The sequence below is a fragment of the Triturus cristatus genome, chromosome 6, assembly GCF_964204655.1.
Source record: "Triturus cristatus chromosome 6, aTriCri1.1, whole genome shotgun sequence".
Lineage (NCBI taxonomy): Eukaryota > Metazoa > Chordata > Amphibia > Caudata > Salamandridae > Triturus > Triturus cristatus.
In genome coordinates this window covers 1742217232-1742236339 of record NC_140589.1, presented here as the reverse complement: position 1 = coordinate 1742236339, position 19108 = coordinate 1742217232, and the positions used below count along the sequence as shown (strand labels likewise).

The window sequence follows — 19108 nt, the reverse complement described above, 5'->3', positions numbered from 1 at the left end:
TATCAACAAACAAGGAGGATAAACATCAGCTATGCTCTCGCAAGAAGCTTAGGAATTGTGGGAATAGGTCACTTTCCACAAGATGCCCTGAGAGCCAAACATGTCAGGGTTCTCCTCAATACCCTGACGGATACGCTGAGCATGTCTCAGTCGGACTGTTAAGACTGGAAGCTGGAAAAGGAACAGGCGACCACATTGTTCCAAGCTTGGGGTAAGCCAGCCCTGGACCTATTCACAACAAGAGAGAACAAAGAATGTCAATATTATGCCAGCAGGTTTCCTCAACAGGGATCAGGGATTGGTGTATACGCTTTTCCCCAATACCATTGATTCCGAAGGTGCTCGGCAAGATGAAGTTGGAAGGTTGCTGTCTAATTCTGATTGCACCCCGTTGGCCAAGACAATATTGCTTCCAGGAACTTCTACTATTGTCTCAAGGCAAACCCATTTGCCTACTGCTGACGCCTATGATATTGTCAAGGGTCGGAGGCCAAGTGGTTCATCCGGACCCACAGTCACTGCACTTGCATGCATGGCTCCTGATTTCTTAGAGTTCAAGGACCTCAACATTTCACAAGACTGTCGTGAAATATTGGCCAAATCTCGTGCCCAAAGCACAATCAAGACTTATCGCTTCAAATGGAACCGATTTTGCTGTGTGAGGCAAATAATATTCACTCAATTCAAGCTACTGCAGAACAAGTTCTCCATTATCTGCTTTCTCTAGCCAAGTCTGGGCTTACTTTTTCACCGGTCAAAGTACATCTTGCTGCACTTTCTAGATTCAGGAAATACTCAAAATTCCCTTTTCTCTGCTCGCCTTTTCTTATCAAACAATTTATGAAAGGAATCTTCTGAGCCTTCTCTCCAGTGCGAGCACCCCTCCAGAGTGGGAACTCATCACTGTGCTAGTGCAGTTAATGAGGCGTCCATTTGAGCCTATCCATAAAGCTGATCTCAAATTCCTCACTTGGAAGGTTGCCCATTTACTGGCTCTTACCTCGGCAAGAAGGGTTAGTGAAATCCAAGCTTTCACTATAAATGAACCCCTTTTACATTTTGCTTCGGACTATGTAACCCTCAAACCAGTTTCTTTCCTAAGGTACCATAAAATTTCACTTGAACAAACCGGTAAGATTAAAAACATTCTTTCCGGATCCATCCACTCCAGCTGAATGAACATTACACTCGCTGGATGTTACACACTGTTTTGAGCATCTACCTACAGAAAACTAAGGATATCAGACGATCCAACCGGCTGTTTGTGGCGAATGGTCAAGCAACTCTTGGAAATGCTGTAACAAAGCAGAACAATAGCCAGATGGCTGGCATCTGCTATTCTTTTTTGCCACGACAAGGCTAACAGACCTTTGCAGAGGAAAGTCAAAGCTCATTCAACAAGAACAGTATTGACGTCGACAGTTTTATTTGCTGGAGTAACTCCGGAAAATATGTCGTGCTGCGACATGTAAAAATGTCCACACGTCGACAAAGCATTACTGTCTTCAATTGTCGCATCAAGATGATGCAGCGATTGGACAGGCTGTTCTATGCCATCTTTCATTAAGACCAGACTCAGATACTTTGCCCTTTTATGTATTATTCCATTCTTGAATATTCATGTAAATGTACAGATTTATATATCTGCAAGATTTTAAATATTTGTGTGTGTATATATATATATATATAATAGCTAATACTTGGATATAGCTTTGCTTCCTTTAAGACTACTCTTTAAAAAAAAAAAAAATAATGTGTTTCTTCAAGCACTGTGGATGCTATTTGGGAGTTTATGAACCAGTGTCTCCCACCATCCGCAAACGACAGTATATGGTTATACTGCTTACTACTCTGATTCAGGCATGTGAATCTATGAAAGATACCCCAATACTGGATAAGAAAACCAGTTACTTACCTGTAACTACAGTTATCCAGTATTGGTATCTTTCATAGATTCACATGCACCCACCCTCCTCCCCGGCTAGTCAGTTCTCTATATCTGGTATACTTACTTCTCACTTGTGCTAGGAAAATCTGAGGAGAACTGCCTCTGCTGGGAAGGTTCTGGAGGGTGCTGGCAGCTGATTGGCTGGGACCAATCTTTGGTTCTTTTTTCTATAATGATGTAGATAGGCTACTAAGACTTAGGCCTTAGGCTTTTTCTTTTAGCCTACTACTATTATTTACTCTTGGCACTACTTTTGTATTTACCGTGGGACTCCCGCCTCGGCGACGGGGAATGATTCAGGCATGTGAATCTATGAAAGATACCAATACTGGATAACTGTAGTTACAGGTAAGTAACTTGTTTTCTTACCCCTAGTAGCCATGGGTACCCTACCCAGTCTGTAAGCGCTGTATTTAAATTTGTTTAGAATTTATTCTGATTGTAGTTGGGGCATATATACTGCCTATGACTGTGTGTGCCATTTAGTGTGCCATGGATCAGGACATATCTACCACTTACATCTATGCGCTGAGCTAAGGCTACAAATGGGATTCCGTTTCTGACCAAGATAGCTGCACCCCTCTCAATGGCAGAGTATGATGTGTTGTACACTGGGCATTTCCATTTCCTACGTAGCTTGGCAGCCTCTGAATCGGGAAGGTGTGTCTCCTGCATCAAGGCGAACGGCGCTTTCCTTCTATTTAACTGTGCATGTATTCTGTGCCCTTTATGCACCAAGCCCAACCCTCTACATTCCAAGTAAATATTGTATACTGCCCCGATGTAGCCATGTGTATGCGGCTTTGAGTCCTGACACCTCACGGGGATAGGGTGCTGTGCGCCTTGCGGTGAGCGTGAGCCAGAAGAGCAAATACCCTTGTTGCCACACATGAGGGGTGAAACCCCAAAACCGGTCCTAGGATGCTTGTTTCCGGTCCAGGGAGCACCTGGCTTGGCATTTCGGGCTGGACTGTCCCATGAGGCATAGGGTCAAGCCTGATTTTGCATATTTATTTGAAAAGTTTTATAGAGCGCGAACAAGACCCCAAAGGGGTATCGAAGTGCTGAACAGTGGTGTCATCAGCAATTCTACAGAACATAAAGAAGGTGAATGAGTTTACAACCTGTGGGAAAACTTTCACGAATAAGGAGTAGGGTGTATCAGAGGTGCCCTTGAGCTCTCCGAGTAAAACATCATACACATAGAACCAAGATGGACGATGAGCATCACGGAATTGCAAAAATCAGCAGTTGATGCAGTTAAAGGAGCTATCGAGGACTAGAACAAAATGAGGGTGAGAACATATCATACAACATCAGTGAAAATATTTCAAGTTTTAGGTTATTAACAAAACACGCGAGCATGATCAGTGCATTAGCGTTCTTTCATTAGTAGTCTTGTGACCAGTTTTTTAAAAGAGGTAGTGGAAGGATTTGATCTGATCTCGGTTGGCAAGGAGTTCCAGATTCTTGGAGCATGACCGGAGAATGCACGATTGTACGATATTTTCTTTTTGACTCTTGGAAGTATCAAGAGAAGGGTGGACGTACTTCTGAGATTCCGGCTGGAGCCCGATAGCTCAAGTTTATTTGCTAGATAATGTGGTGTATGGCTTTAAGAGTCTGACAAACTATCTTGAGTCGGATTCTAGCCAGTTTAACTGCACAAGGTCGGGTGAAATGTGATCACATTTCCTAAAACCCGTTATTAGTTAAACTGCATGTCTATGTAAATGTCTGGTCATTTCAATTGAAAATGTGTTCTCTGAAATGGCAGTATGCTACCAAACCATGCATACTCCACTTAACACTGCTCCGCTCTACTCTACACCACTCCACTCACTCTGCACCACTCCACTGTTGACCACTCCACGCTGCATCACTGCACTCTACTATGCACCACTCCACTGTGCGACACTGAACTCTACGCCTCTCTACTCTACAGCACTGCACTCTGTCACTGCACTCTAAACCACTTTACTCAAAACCAATGCACTCTAGAAACTGCTGTTTCTGCCAATTTGCTCTGCTTGAGTGCAATCTATGCCACTATTCTCTACTCTGCAATGCTCTACTCTATGCCACTGCATTGTATGCCGCTCTACTCTACACCACTCTCCTCTATGGCACTGCACTATAAGCTAATGCACTCTATGCCACTCTACACCACTGAACTCTACTACACTCTACTCTGCAACACTGCACCCTCTGCCACTAAACTCATATGACTAGGTCTAAACTGGCGTGGCGTGGTGAGCAAATGAATGATGGATTTAACCCAGATCTCTTTACTGGGAGGTGAATGTTTTGATTTGTTCTGCATTCCATCCATCAATTCTTCTGCTTCTTCTTCTTCGCCCTGTTTCTTCTTCTTCTTCTTCGCCCTGTTTCTTCTTCTTCTTCTTCTTCGCCCTGTTTCTTCTTCTTCTTCTTCTTCGCCCTGTTTCTTCTTCTTCTTCTTCGCCCTGTTTCTTCTTCTTCTTCTTCTTCGCCCTGTTTCTTCTTCTTCGCCCTGTTTCTTCTTCTTCGCCCTGTTTCTTCTTCTTCGCCCTGTTTCTTCTTCTTCGCCCTGTTTCTTCTTCTTCCAAGCATGTGCCCTATTGAATTCAAATAACTTTAGTGAGAGGAGCAGCGCATCTGGCACAGAGCTGAAATGCAAACACTGTGGGGTTTCTCCTTCCCTGGAAGGCATGTTGGGTTTCTACCTCCAGTTATTCTTAGATTGTCCTAATGCTACAGACTTCTGTTTTCAGCAAGGGTGTAACTTTTATCGATCAATGTTTTCTCTGAATAAACTAATCATCGAATAGACCAAATATATGAAATGGGAAGATAAATTACACAGAGGCACACGGCTATACATTTTGGTTTTGCTAACACATCGATCTATGAAAGAAACCAAACCATTGCGTTCCTCATTTATTGCATTGACATTTATACTTTATCGGTAAACCCTTGTCTGTGAAATGTCTCTCATGAATTTTGCCTTAATTTCAACAGTTACCTGATGTGTAGCCATGCAGAAGATCTGCGTGCTAAAGCAGAGTGGGAAGGGAAAGGAACAGCTTCCCGTTCAAAGCTCCTGGACAAACTTCAAAGTAAGACATGTTTTTTTTGTTTACTAGCTCTTGCAAGCAATTTAAATTTATATTTTCTACTTCTCCATTGCTGCGTCAGAAGATACAAAATGCAAAGCCAGTCTACCTTCGTTGATGATTTTCATATGTAGAGCTACCGCTTCAATTGCTGACAGCACTGCCTTTTCTAAGTCTTAACTGTATATCCTCTATATACGCCAATATCACTGTGGCTGTAGAACTGGGGGATGTAACTTGATGAAATGTGTATATATAATCTGCAATTAAGCCATACTCGTACACTACATTGATCATTACAGTGGCCATAAACTTTGACTGCAGTAACTTTCCTTATTTTAATAATGACTTATTTAATCGGTCTTGCAGTCCTAAACATATTATTGTACAAAGGATGAAAAGTTCTCAGTGACATTTAATATTTAGCTTGTCTAAGTAGCTCAAAGAAAAACATTCACAAACTACGATAATTATTCTTGTAGTGTATTTGCTAATTTCCAAGTTCGAGGCATGTGGGCTGCTGAATTCATATCTGTGCATAGATCGCCGCCTAGTGTTGGGTCTGGATGATTGCACATTGTTGTCCTGGAAGAGTCTTCGAAGTATCGCGAGATAGGTGGCTCCTCCCCTGGACTACAGTGCGCATGGGCATCCTCTCCATCCTCAGATTGTTTTTTTCCGCCATTGGGTTCGGATGTGCTTATCTTAGCTCAAGTTAGGAAAACTTTATTTAAGGCCAAAGCCTTTAGGTATCATCGGTATTTTTTGCGTTCGGTATCGACAAATTATTATACTTGTTCTCGAACTTATTCACACTTCTTGGACCTAGTTTCGGTCCGAACATCGATCGACGTTCGAGCACCGAGGATGAAGCAGTCGAGAGCGTCGAAGAGATAGATTCGAGCCATGCTTCGGAGCATAAATCTCAATCTGACGACGATGATTAGGTGATCTTCGAGGACGAAGACGTCGTCGACGAGGTAGGAGACGACGATGAGGCCCTTGGGGCCAAGGAAGATAGCTCTGGCGAGGAGCTAGGCCAATCCGTCGATGCGGAGGCCGAAGGAGACAGTCTTGATAAGGCTCAGGTCGAGGGATCTCCTGCGGGCCTTACCCAAGATCAGTCGGATCGTTCTACGGGCCCGCCTGAAGGCCCGGCTTCGAACATTTCAAAAGAGCCACAAATATCAAAAAAGACTGGATTTGATTCAGTGAAAGCGAAACCATACCCAGCACCGGTCAAATCGAAAGTGCAACTGGTTCAGGTCGGATCGAAGGCATCGAAGCCCTCCAATCCGTCGACACAGAAAAAGGACATCGGAGCCGACCAAAGAAAGAAGGACTTAAGTACCGAGAAACCAAAAAAGGGCTTCGGCACCGAGACACAGAAGAAGGCCCTCGGTCCCGAGAAGACGCAACGGCCTATAGCACCGAAGGTTGGGGCACCAACCGCCAAGGTCTCGGTGGTCGATCCGACTACGTCAACACCCAAGAGTGCGGCGACTGCCAAAATATCGGATCAACAGGGCGTCGATCCCAAACTTCGGATCGAAAACCCAAAGGCTGGGAAGAAACCGGAGACCGCGTCGAGACCTGTCTCCAAAGAGCCGATCGGTTCCAAAGCACCGTCTGCTTTCACGTTGCAACAGGTGTCGGAGTCCCTAAAGCGCATCGGGGAACGGGCAACCCTCGAACCAAAAACGGGTCCCGAACCACACAAGGTCGCCAAAGCTCACTCGGCGCCGGCACCGATCAAGTTTGGATTGCCGCCACCAGGGGCACTGAAGATGTTCGAACTTAGGAAGAGTGTCAAACAACCACGAACAGTGTCCACGGAAAGAACGGATGTCGAGGACTCGCAGGACCAGTTTATCGACGCGAACACTGGTAGGCTGTTGTCCCGCAAGCGGAGAATTGTTCCAGAAAAGGCTTTGGACTCGTACAAGATTCCACTGAAAAGGAAACTGGCATCAGGTTCGACGCGAGTGCTTGTAGAAACCTTCCAAACCTATCATCAGGAACCACCATCCTTTTCTCCTATACACTCGGAGGCGTATGCAGGAGAGTGCTATATTGGGGATGATACCACTTATCCTGTGGATAATGACCCTGATGACCAACAGCAAGACCAAGATCAAGCATGGGGAGACCCTAATGACCAAGGTGACCCACAAGATGCTCCTGACACATCTTTATAATATCAAACCATCTCCCACTGAAGATACTGCTGCTTTCAACGCCCTCATTGAAAGGGCAGCTGCCAATCACGGAGTGGAACTCCATTCTGACTCTGTGGAGGAGGATTTCTTGGTGGACACGTTCTCCACATCAGAAAGAACGGTCAAGACTCTACCAATGTTAAAAGGGGTTCTTAAACATGCTAAGGACATCTTTAAGGAAACGACCAGGGCACGGGTATTGAACCCGAGAATAGAGAAGAAATACAAACCAGCACCCGGAGACCCAATGTACATTAAGGGTCAATTGCCGTTGGACTCCATGGTAGTTTCTAATGCTCGCAAGAGAGCTAACTCGCAGACTACAGGTGATGCTCCTCCTCCAGACAAGGAGTCCAAAGTGCTAGAAACATCAGGCAAAAGGGTAGCAGCACAAGCAGCAAACATCTGGCGCATTGCCAACACTCAGGCACTCCTGCCCCGATACGACAGGTCACACTACGATACACTAGAAACACTGCTAGAACACCTACCTGATGAATACAAAGATGGAGCGGAGCTCCTCATCAGAGAGGGACAACTCATTACAAATGCGTCCATCAAATGCGCACTAGATGCAGCTGACACTGCAGCAAGGGCAATCAACACTAGTGTGATGTTGAGGAGGCACGCATGGCTGAGAAGATCAGGTTTCAAACCTGAGATTCAAAATAATATCTTGAATCAACCAGTCAACCCAGACTTTTATTTGGCCCCGAGGTTGACACTACACTGGAAAAGATTAAAAAGGACACCAACTGCGAAATCTATGGGGGCTCTACAGTCGCAGCAGTTTTGGAGTGGCTCCTTTCGTCGCCCCGGGAATAGAGGAGCAGCTAGAGGTCAGGGGTCCCAGCAGCAGTACAGTAAAGGAGGTACCCAGAGTACCTATAATAAAAACAATAGCGGTGGATATCGTGGATCCAGCACCAAAGGTAGAGGACGAGGACACAACACCAGGTCCTCCGCCAATAACACAGTGACGTCTTGTCGCTGCCCCCCGCCCACAACACCGGTCGGGGGGAGACTCCAACTGTTCCTGCCAGTCTGGAGATCCATCACCACAGACGGGTGGATCAGAGAAATTGTCCAGTACGGTTATTGTCTGGAATTAACATCCAATCCACCCAACATACCACCACGACACCGTCCTATGTCCGCAGATCACTTGACATTATTGCAGCAGGAAGTACTAAGTATGCTGCAGAAAGGAGCCATAGAGCTCGTGCCTATGGAACAGCGGGGGTCAGGGGTGTACTCTCTGTACTTCTTAATCCCCAAAAAAGGACGGGTCTCTCTGACCTATACTAGACCTCCGCCCTCTCAACCAATACATTCTGTCCGAGCATTTTCATATGCTCACCCTCCAGCAGGTTCTGCCGTTACTCAGTCAGGGAGACTTCCTAACAACACTAGATTTAAAGGATGCGTATTTCCACATACCCATACACCCATCACACAAAAAATATCTCGGGTTCACTCTTCAGGATCAGCATTATCAGTTCATCAGTTCAAAGTACTCCCTTTCGGAGTAACCGCGCCCAGAGTCTTTACCAAGTGCCAAGCGACAGTGGCTGCACACTGAAGGAGACAGCACATTCACGCCTTCCCTTACCTGGACGACTGGCTTGTTCAGGCAAAGTCAGCCCAGCAGTGTGCCAGCCACATATCCCACACCATTCACCTTCTTCACAGTCTGGGATTCTCACTGAATTATCCAAAGTCACTTCTCCAACCCGCCCACGTACGGCAGTACCTGGGCGCGACTATAGACACTCTGGCTGCCAAAGCTCAGCCAAATTTAGCGAGAATCAACAGCATGCAACTGCTGATAAAAAAAGTTCAGACCACAACACTCCCTTCCAGCGCGAGTGTTCATGCAGTTGATAGGCATGATGGCCTCCTGCATCTTCATAGTCCCGCACGCGAGACTACATATGCGCCCGCTTCAGGAGTGCTTGGCACGTCAATGGAATCAGACTCAAGGACAGTTGAAAGACCTAGTGTTGGTGAGCGGTCGGGCATACAACTCTCTGCATTGGTGGAATCCACACAACCTTTGCAAGGGCCGACCGTTCCAAGAGCCTGTTCCACAAATAATACTGACGGCGGACACGTCTCTCCAGGGATGGGGAGCTCATGTACTCAATTACACAGTGCAGGGACTATGGACGACACAGCAACAGAAGATGCACATCAACCTTCTATAACTGATGGCTATCTTCCTGGCAATGAAGGCATTCAAAGTACACTTGTGCAACAAAGTCGTGTTGATCCGGACGGACAACATGACTGCCATGTACTACATACAGAAGCAGGGAGGAACACATTCTCCACAGTTGTCTCATCTGGCTCAGAGCATGTGGTAGTGGGCCATTCAGAGGAACATGTTCCTCATGGCGGAACACCTCCCGGGCAAGGACAACCAGATGGCGGATCTGCTCAGCAGACACAGCCACCAAATGCACGAGTGGGAGCTACATCCATCAGTACTCCAACCGTACTTTCAGCAGTGGGGTCATCCAGAGATAGACCTATTAGCCACAAGGGAAAACGCAAAATGCCAAAACTTTGCCGCCAGGTTTCCGCATCCACAGTCGCAGGGCAATGCGATATGGATGAACTGGTCAGGCAGATTTGCGTACGCTTTTCCCCCAGCGCCATTAATACCGCTAGTGGCACGCAAACTACGGCAACACTCAATGACACTCATCCTGGTTGCTCCAATGTGGGCACGCCAGCCATGGTACACCACGTTACTAGAACTGTCCGTGGTGCCGCCTCAAAGACTGCAGCTAACACCCAAACTTTTAACACAGAACCATGGCGAAATTCAGCACCCAGATCCGCAACAGCTGAACCTGGCGATCTGGCTCCTGAAGTCTTAGAGTTTGGCTACCTGAACCCGCCTCCTGAATGTATGAATATCATCAAGGAGGCCAGGAGACCCACGACCAGAGCTTGCTATGCGGCTAAATGGAAAAGATTTGTCATTTACTGTAAAAACAATGACATTAATCTGCTGGATGCATCCATTCAGAACATCATCTGTTACCTGTTACACTTATACCGATGCAATCTGGCATACAACTCCATCCGTATACATCTAACCGCAATAGCGGCTTATCTTCAGAACAGGCAGCACCTCTCTTTATTCAAAGTGCCTGCCATCAAAGCCTTCTTAGAGGGAATCAAAAGAGTGATTCCTCCAACTCAACCACCGGCACCGGTGTGGAACCTGAATGTGGTCCTCACCAGATTAATGGGTCCACCTTTTGAACCTCTACATTCATGTGAGATTCAATTCCTCACCTGGAAAGTAGCCTTCTTAGTGGCAATCACTTCGTTGAGAAGAGTTAGTGAACTCCAGGCACTAACCATTCAAAAGCCATTCATACAGGTTCACGCAAACAGAGTTGTACTACGTACTAACCCCACTTTCATGCCTAAAGTGATATCGCAGTTCCATATGAATCAACCTATTGAACTGCCTGGTTTCTTTCCAAATCCAGAAAATGTCGCGGAGAGAATGCTCCATACACTAGATGTCAAGAGGGCCCTCATGTACTATATAGCTAGAACAAAGGATTTTAGGAAAACAAAACAACTGTTCGTTGCCTTTTCTCAACACAAGGGCAACGCCATTTCCAAAGCAGGGATAGCCAGATGGATCGTTAAATGTATTCAAATTTGCTATGAAAAAGCTAAACGCACATTAACGATTCCTCCCAGAGCCCACTCAACACGAAAGTTAGGGGCGTCCATGGCTTTCCTAGGGAATATTCCTTTAGAGGAAATATGTAGAGCAGCCACATGGTCCACTATACATACATTTACAAAACACTACTGTGTAGATGTACATTCCAAACAGCAGGCAGCTGTAGGACAGGCTGTTCTCAAGACCCTTTTTCAGACTGCTGCAGCTGGCACGGGCAGCCGCTGCTAATGGAGGGACTGCTATATAATCTATGCACAGATATGAATTCAGCAGCCCACATGCCTCAAACTGAATATGCTACTTACCAGTATGCATCTGTTCTTGGCATGTAGGGCTGCTGACATTCATATCGCCCACCCTCCTCCCCGGCGCCTGTAGCAGCTGCAGCTCTCAGAATTACTGTATAGCATGGCCATCACTTACTGTATCTACTCCATCACTGCCACAATGGCGAAAAACAATCTAAGGATGGAGAGGATGCCCATGCGCACTGTAGTCCAGGGGAGGAGCCACCTATCTTGTGATACTTAGACTCTTCCAGGACAACAATGTGCAATCACCTGGACCCAACACTAGGCGGCGATCTATGCACAGATATGAATGTCAGCAGCCCTACATGCCAAGAACAGATGCATACTGGTAAGTAGCATATTCAATACTTTGCTAGAAACAGTTTTGTTCTTGTTGTGAAGGTTTTTCTTACATACCCTTCCATAAGTGAGCTTGTGACCTGATCCAAGTGCTTATTTTTATTTTTTTTGCTCCATGAGGTAGTAGTATTGCGTGTAAATAGCGGTACTGTGCTACCTAGAATGCTATATTTTTCTTTTAGATGGGAGTTTAATGAATCTAGATACTTTTTCCCTACTTTCAAGAAGTTTTCTTTTATTGAAAAGGTGATGTGTGTCTTCAAATGTTTGTATATACTTTCATATTTTCTTCTTTATCTTCAGACTTGTCCGGCACTCTCCTCACATCTTGCGTTCACTGTATCTCAGCTTCAGTCTATCAGGACTATTTGTCTCATTACCTCAATGAGCTAATGTCCATGATACATTTTTTTGCTCTTTTTGTTGATTTAGTGTTCTTCACAGCAGGTAAACCAATTGCTGCTTTACGATTTGGTGAGTTCTTAGTATATTTTAGATAAGGTTTCTATTTGAATTTTTACCTTGATTTTGATTGTTTAATTTTCATTCTTACCAATAGATCTAGGTGACATTTAAGGATTGCTCTGCGATTTTCGCTATACTGCTAATGCTAAGTTGTCTCCACCCAGCAGAAGTAACGATTTTCAAGTGTAATTGTCTTGTAGCTTTCACAAATTCGAACATCTAGGTCCTCTCAAGGTTCGGAATCCCAGTCTTTAATTTAGAGTGCTTAGTATCCCTATCAAAATATAGTAATATTAGTGTACTTAGTACATATACAAATGTTGGTAATTATCTATTAGTTATTTGTACACTTCATGCCTTCTGGATTTTTTTTCGGTGTATATCAGTAACTTTGTAATTTCTTGCATATGATTTGTCAGTCTAAATGTAAGCAATATTGTCTGAGCAGATGGCACTGTAAGGTAGTTAATGATCCATGTGTAGTCAGAAACCCCAAGAGCACCTTGCTCTATATAATTCTTAAAAAGAATATGCCTATTGATAGAGACAGCAGAAATTGAGATTTTTTTGTATGTTTAGAAGTATTGTCCTCATCCATCTTGCAGGGCTTTAAAAAACATTTCATTCAGCAATAATGTGTATAATTCCATAGTTCTCTACTTTAGGTTTGCCACATGTCTGAACAACTTGAGGACCTTCATTTATTCTAGAAAGAATGAGCCATGCCTGTTTAAGCATTTTGTACAAAACTGCCTAGGAAATAAACCGAAAAGAGGATATCATTTTACGGTTTGTTTCATGCAGATTGTAAAGCCACCATCAAGGTTTATGCCCTAATCCAGTTTTATTTTTTGGCAGATTAGATTGTTCTTTGTGTTACTTTTTATATCGTACTTTTAAGATGATCATATTAAACCATGCATATCAACTCCCTTCTTACTCTCCTGCCACAAATCTGTGGACACTGGATAGTGGTGACAAGGAAGAGAATGGCAGCAAATTTGCAAGCATTACATCATTTAGTGATGTGCGTGAGAGAAAATTGATCAGCACATATAGTGTAAGAGTGGGAAAGAAGACTCTCTGACCTCATGTCATAGTGTATCAGAGGTGATCACTTCGCTGAGTACTTGCATTCAATATGTGCTAAATCATAAGTTATCTTTTACATTACCACAGTGTTAAGTCCTTGATGAATGGTAGACTGTGGCAGTGTCCACATATCCCACCCTGAGACACCACTACTGCACTACCATGATATCTCATCCAAACTTGCAATTCTAAATGTAACAGGCATCCGCAAACCCAGCACTAAATTATTCTTCAAAATATTACACTACATACCTCATTCACCCACTGTAGAAATGTCTCTTACCTTACCTGTTGAATCATAAGTTATTTTTTACATTACCAGAAACTACCATAGCTTGTGAAACTAGGGAACACCTTGAACATCTGAAACAGCAATGTACAGTCCAGTGAACTTAAATCATCTATTCTGATGGATACATCTGCCAGTGGATTCCTCACCTTGTGAATATCCCCTGTGCCAGCATTCCACTGAACTTTTCTTCCCCAGCACTCCACGTCGACGTGGGCGACGTCATAATGCATCGGCTCCGCTCGCGACTCCGTATGACGTCACCGGAGCCTTAAGAGACCCACGTCGGCGTGATGAGGTCAGTTCCCTTTTATCCGCGCCGTCGACGCGCAACGTTTTTTTCCAGTACTCTCCTGATACTTAGTAGTTGTAAGGTGTTACTGTTGTAACATCTGTAATGTCTTCGACGAGGAAGTCTGGCTTTAAGCCCTGTAGGGAATGTGGCGGCCACATGTCGATGACGGACCCGCATGAGGACTGCTTGAGGTGCCTTTCGTCGGACCACGATGTTGAAGATTGTGCATGCTGCAGAAGGATGAATCCTAAGGCGTTGAAGGAAAGGAAGGCGAAGCTGATTATGGCAAAGATCGGTAAGGAGAAGAGGGAGAAAGAAGGAGAAGTCGAGGTCGGAGTCGTCGACTTCGAGGTCGTCTAAGTCAAGGACACATCACAAGAAAAGAAAACATTCTTCACGACGCCGGTCTTCGAATAGCAGGAAGTCTAGGTCGGCTTCGCCCGGGCGACGTCGAAGTAAGGACTTGTCACCTTCTCCTTCTAAGTCTCCGGGAGGATCTCCTTCGCCGAAGCGGGCTCCAGCGCGTTCACTGGCGCAGTCCCCGGCGCGGTCACCGGTGTCGTCTCCGGTTCCAGTGGAGTCGCCTGTTTCGGATGGTGAACACGAACAAAGGGAAGAGCCTACTCCGGTGCCTGAAGATGCTACGGCTCCAGTAGAGGACACTACGGCGCCGCTGCCGAGTAATCCGCAGAGGGATACAGGTTCTGTACCTTATCCTCAGTTTCCTGCTCCAGGTACTGACTCGACACAATTCTTAAATGCCATGTATGGTATTTTTAATAGGGCGTCCTTCCCATCCAGAGCACCTGGGGTGTCGCAGCATTACGCTCAGGCCCCCTTTATGCCCTCTCTGCCGATGGTGCCTTCGTGGCAGTTTCCGGCGCCGTCACGGCTTCGGCTGGATCGTCCTGCTTCAGAGCCTTCCTCGACGCCGTTGCCGACTCCATCGGCACCGCGTCCGGCGCCGCCGACTCCTATACCTCTGGCTCTCCCGACGCCACGTACGTCGTCGACGACGCCGGCTCCCCGGATTCGATCAAGAAGGGAGGCCCAAAGGGTATTGGAGGAAGGCAGGTATAGGGCAGAGGTAGAGGAAGGTGAGGTTGACACATCCTCTGATGAATTTGAAGGAATACAAGAGGCTAGTGGCCTGGATACGACCCCGGAGTGGGAGCACACCTCATCAAGATCCTCTCCACCACAAGAGCTCGCACCCTACTATACTGTTATTAAAAAAGCAGCAGAACTGTTAGATTTACAGTTACCCTCAGTAGAGTATAAGTCGAACTTGCTGACGGAGGTGCTACACTCTCCAACTTCCACGTTAGAGCCTTTACTGCCTGTTAATGAGGCCATCTTGGAGCCTGTTTTGGAGGTATGGCGGAAACCACTTTCTTCTCCGGCGGTTACCAGACAGGTGGCGAGAAGATACATGGTGGCACCTGGGGATCCGGATTTTCTATCTACACACCCGTCTCCAGAGAGCCTAGTTGTGCAGGCTTCCTGCTCAAAGCACGCTTCGGGGGCTTTCCCTCAGTCTCCCGCAGATAGGGAGTCCAAAAAGGTGGACCAGGCGGCTAAAAAGACTTTCTCTTCAGGAAGTATGGCACTAAAGTCTTCCAATGCCACGTGCTTGCTGGGTCGTTACGTGCATGCCTTGATGGACTCGAAGTCTTTAGCCCCTAAGCTGTCTGAGGGCGATAAGACGTCCTTCTTGGAGGTAGTTGCAGACACTCAGGCCGCTGCCAGACAGGTAATCCAATTGGGGCTGGATACGGCAGATTCGGTGGCGAGGATAATGGGCTCATCCATAGCCGCAAGAAGGCAGGCATGGCTTTGTTCGTCGGGATTCTCCGCGGATGTTCAGGCCACTTTAGTGGATTTGCCGTTTGATGGGCAGAAGTTGTTTGGAGAGAAGGCAGACTCTGCCCTACAAAGATTTAAGACAGCAGGTTAATGGCGAAGTCTTTGGGTCTGCAAGCTCCTGCTAAGGGTTCTGGTTTTAAGAAGTTTAGAGGATTTGGAAGATCATCCTTTCGCTCCGTCTGGCAGCCTCAGCAGCAACAGCAGCAGCAGCAGCAACAGCAGAATCCCCTCTATAGATCCTATAGAGGGAGACAAAGGGGTCGGAGAGGTTCTGGACGCAACCCCTCTTCTTCTTCCTCCTCCTCTGCTCCCAATGAGGCTTCAGGGAAGCAGCCCTAGATCCCCCATCCCGGATCATGTAAGACCTGTGGGGGGGTCGGGTGTCCCACTTTCTGCGAGGTTGGAAATCTGTTACAACCGACCTTTGGGTTTTGAACCTCTTGGAGACTGGGTACGCCCTTCCCTTTCGGGAGTTTCCTCCCCTCTTACCCTCCTTGCCAAGGTTACTGCTCGGAGGACCATCTGCTTCTCCTTCAGAAAGAGGTTCTAGCTTTGCTTCAAAAGGGTGCAATAGTGGTGGTTCCGCAGCAGGAAAGGGGTCAGGGATGCTACTCCCGGTATTTCCTGATTCCCAAAAAGGACGGCAGATTGCGTCCGATACTGGACCTCAGAATCTTGAACTTTTACCTGAGACAGGAGAAATTCAAGATGCTGACCCTTGCGCAGGTTCTTCAAGCGTTGCAGCAAGGAGACTGGATGGTGTCGCTCGACTTGCAGGACGCATAGTTTCATGTGCCAATCCTGTAGTCGCACAGGAAGTATCTCCGTTTTACGGTTGGGTCGCAACGCTACCAGTTTGCGGTCCTCCCGTTTGGTCCTACTACCGCACCTCGAGTCTTCACAAAGGGGATGGCAGTGGTGGCTGCTCATCTCAGGAGGTCGGGGATTCCAGTTTTCCGCTACCTGGACGACTGGCTTCTGAAGGCAGAATCCCCGGAGATGGTGCAGCGTCATCTGCAGGTAACATCTCAGCTGTTATTCGACTTGGGTTTTTCGATCAATGTGCCCTAATCTCACCTGGTGCCCTCTCAACGCAACCTGTTTATAGGGGCGGTACTGGACACTACTGTGTGTCGAGCATTTCCTCCTCCACAAAGAATTCTCGACATTCAGGAGATGGTCCCTTTATTCCACAATGGAGCGGTTGTTCCAGTCTGAAGGTCCTTCGCCTGCTCGGTCTGTTCGCTTCCTGCATTCTGTTGGTCAACCATGCACGCTGGCACATGAGGGCGCTCCAGTGGTGCCTCCCCAAGCAGTGGTATCAGCACAACGGAGATCTCAGGGAGTCGATCAAGGTCTCCAGAGAAGCTGCAGCGGATCTATCTTGGTGGAGCGTGGAGGGCAATCTGTCTCGAGGAAAGCCCTTCCATCCGACTCCATCAGTGGCCACGGTGATACCAGATGCCTCCACCTTATTGTGGGGTGCTCATCTGGGGGATCTGGAGATCAAGGGTCTTTGGTCTCCAGAGGAAAGGTTGCTTCACATCAACCTTCTGGAATTGCGGGCGTTTGGCGCTCAAGGCCTTCCTCCCTTCCCTTCGCGGTCAGTCGAATAAAGTCCTGACTAGGGGTGGGCGGAATTTGCGTAATTGCGTTACGCAAATCTCCGCAAAACGGTAAAAAATCTCCGCACACGCAGAAATTCCGCGAACACGCGGAATTGCGTGTTCGCGATGGTTTTTTCCTGTTCACAATTGCTGTTTGCATGCTCGGGAAGAAATATCTCGCGAACACGCATTTTGAGAACGCGAACAAGCAAAAATTTCGCGAAATCGCGGAAAGCAGACTTTTGAGCAATTTCGCGTTCTCCGCGGAACGCGAAATTCCGCAAATTCCGCGAGCGGAACGGAATTTACCGCCCAGGCCTAGTCCTGACAGACAACACTACCGCAATGTGGTATGTCAACAAGCAGGGAGCAGTAGGGTCTCTTTGTCTATGCAGAGAGGCCTTACGTCTATGGTCCTGGGCTCAGGACCATCAGATTTGTCTGATGGCAAATCATCTGGCCGGGGTGTTGAACGTACGTGCAGACAGTCTCAGTCGGCAGTTCTCCGCCGATCACGAGTGGAGGCTCCACCCGGAGGTGGTTCGTCACGTCTTTTGGACGTGGGGGACCCCTCGGGTGGACCTGTTTGCCACTTTCGAGAACGCTCACTGCCCGTCATTCTGCAGTCTCCAGTATCCGATGCAGGGAGCGTTGGGGGACGCGTTTCAGTTGAGTTGGGGCTCGAAACTCCTTTACGCGTTTCCTCCCATATACCCTTGATTCCTCGGGTTCTAAGGAAGATTCGCCAAGACCGGGCCCAAGTTATATTCATCGCCCCGGATTGGCCAAGAAGGGTGTGGTACACAGATCTTCTCCACCTCTCCTCGTGCCCACCGCTCCATCTCCCTCTGAGGGCAGACTGCCTCTCGCAGTCGGAGGGGCAGGTTCTACACCCCCACCTCCAGAGCTTACACCTTCATGCCTGGAGATTGAACGGGGCAACCTGAGTTCCTTCTCTCTCCCGCCTGATGTGGTGGATGTTATTTTATCGGCCAGGTGACACTCCACCAAGTCCATTTACTCCTATAGGTGGTCTAAATTTGTAAAATGGTGTGGAGAGGTCCATTGACCCTTTAAAAGCCCATCTTTCTAATGTGCTCCAGTTTGCTCTTTCCTTGGCTCAGCAGGGTTGTGCTGTAGCCACGGTTAAGGGCTATTTATCTGCCTTATCAGCTTTTCTATGCCTTCCTGATCAACCGTCACTATTTAAATCTCCGGTTGTTCTGAGGTTTATCAAGGGCCTTACAAACATGTTTCCTCCCACTCCTTTTGTAATGCCACAGTGGGACCTTAATCTTGTTTTAACCTTTCTGATGGGGTCCCCATTTGAGCCTCTACATAGCTGTCCTTTGAGGCTGTTGTCCTTTAAGGTGGTCTTTCTTGTAGCCATATCCTCAGCAAGGAGGGTGAGTGAGCTTCAAGCTCTTAGTTCTAAACCCCCTTTTCTTACATTACATGCTGAAAGGATGGTTCTCAGGGCCAGGGCTGGTTTCCTGCCAAAAGTTGTTACTCCGTTTCATTTGGGGCAGTCTAATACTCTCCCTCATTTTTATCCACCTCCTCATCCCTCCAAGGAGGAGGAAAGACTCCATCGCCTGGATCCAAAGAGGGCTGTGAGTTTTTATCTGGACAGGACTAAAGACTTTCGTCTAGATGATCAACTCGTCATTGGCTATGTTGGTCATTCAAAAGGAAGAGCAGTGCACAAGCGCACTTTGTCGAGATGGATTATCCTTGCCATCAAGATCTGCTACGCCCTGGCTGGTAAGACCCCCTCCTGAGGGTATTGGAGCTCATTCGACTAGAGCGAAGTCGTCTACAACTGCTTTGGCCCGGGGTGTTCATGTGGCAGATATTTGTAAAGCCG

At 46.9% G+C, this 19108-nt stretch overlaps 1 protein-coding gene across 4 annotated transcripts in view; it reads left to right on the top strand.

Annotated features, from left to right (window-relative positions):
• Window positions 1-19108, top strand: part of WDR26 (WD repeat domain 26) — a 618259-nt gene that overhangs the window by 69620 nt on the left and 529531 nt on the right. For all 4 annotated transcript variants that reach the window (XM_085613001.1, XM_085613004.1, XM_085613002.1 and 1 more), the window contains exon 5: window positions 4949-5046. In XM_085613001.1, the coding sequence (XP_085469127.1) occupies window positions 4949-5046 (98 nt within the window). The remainder of the gene's footprint in view (window positions 1-4948; window positions 5047-19108) is intronic.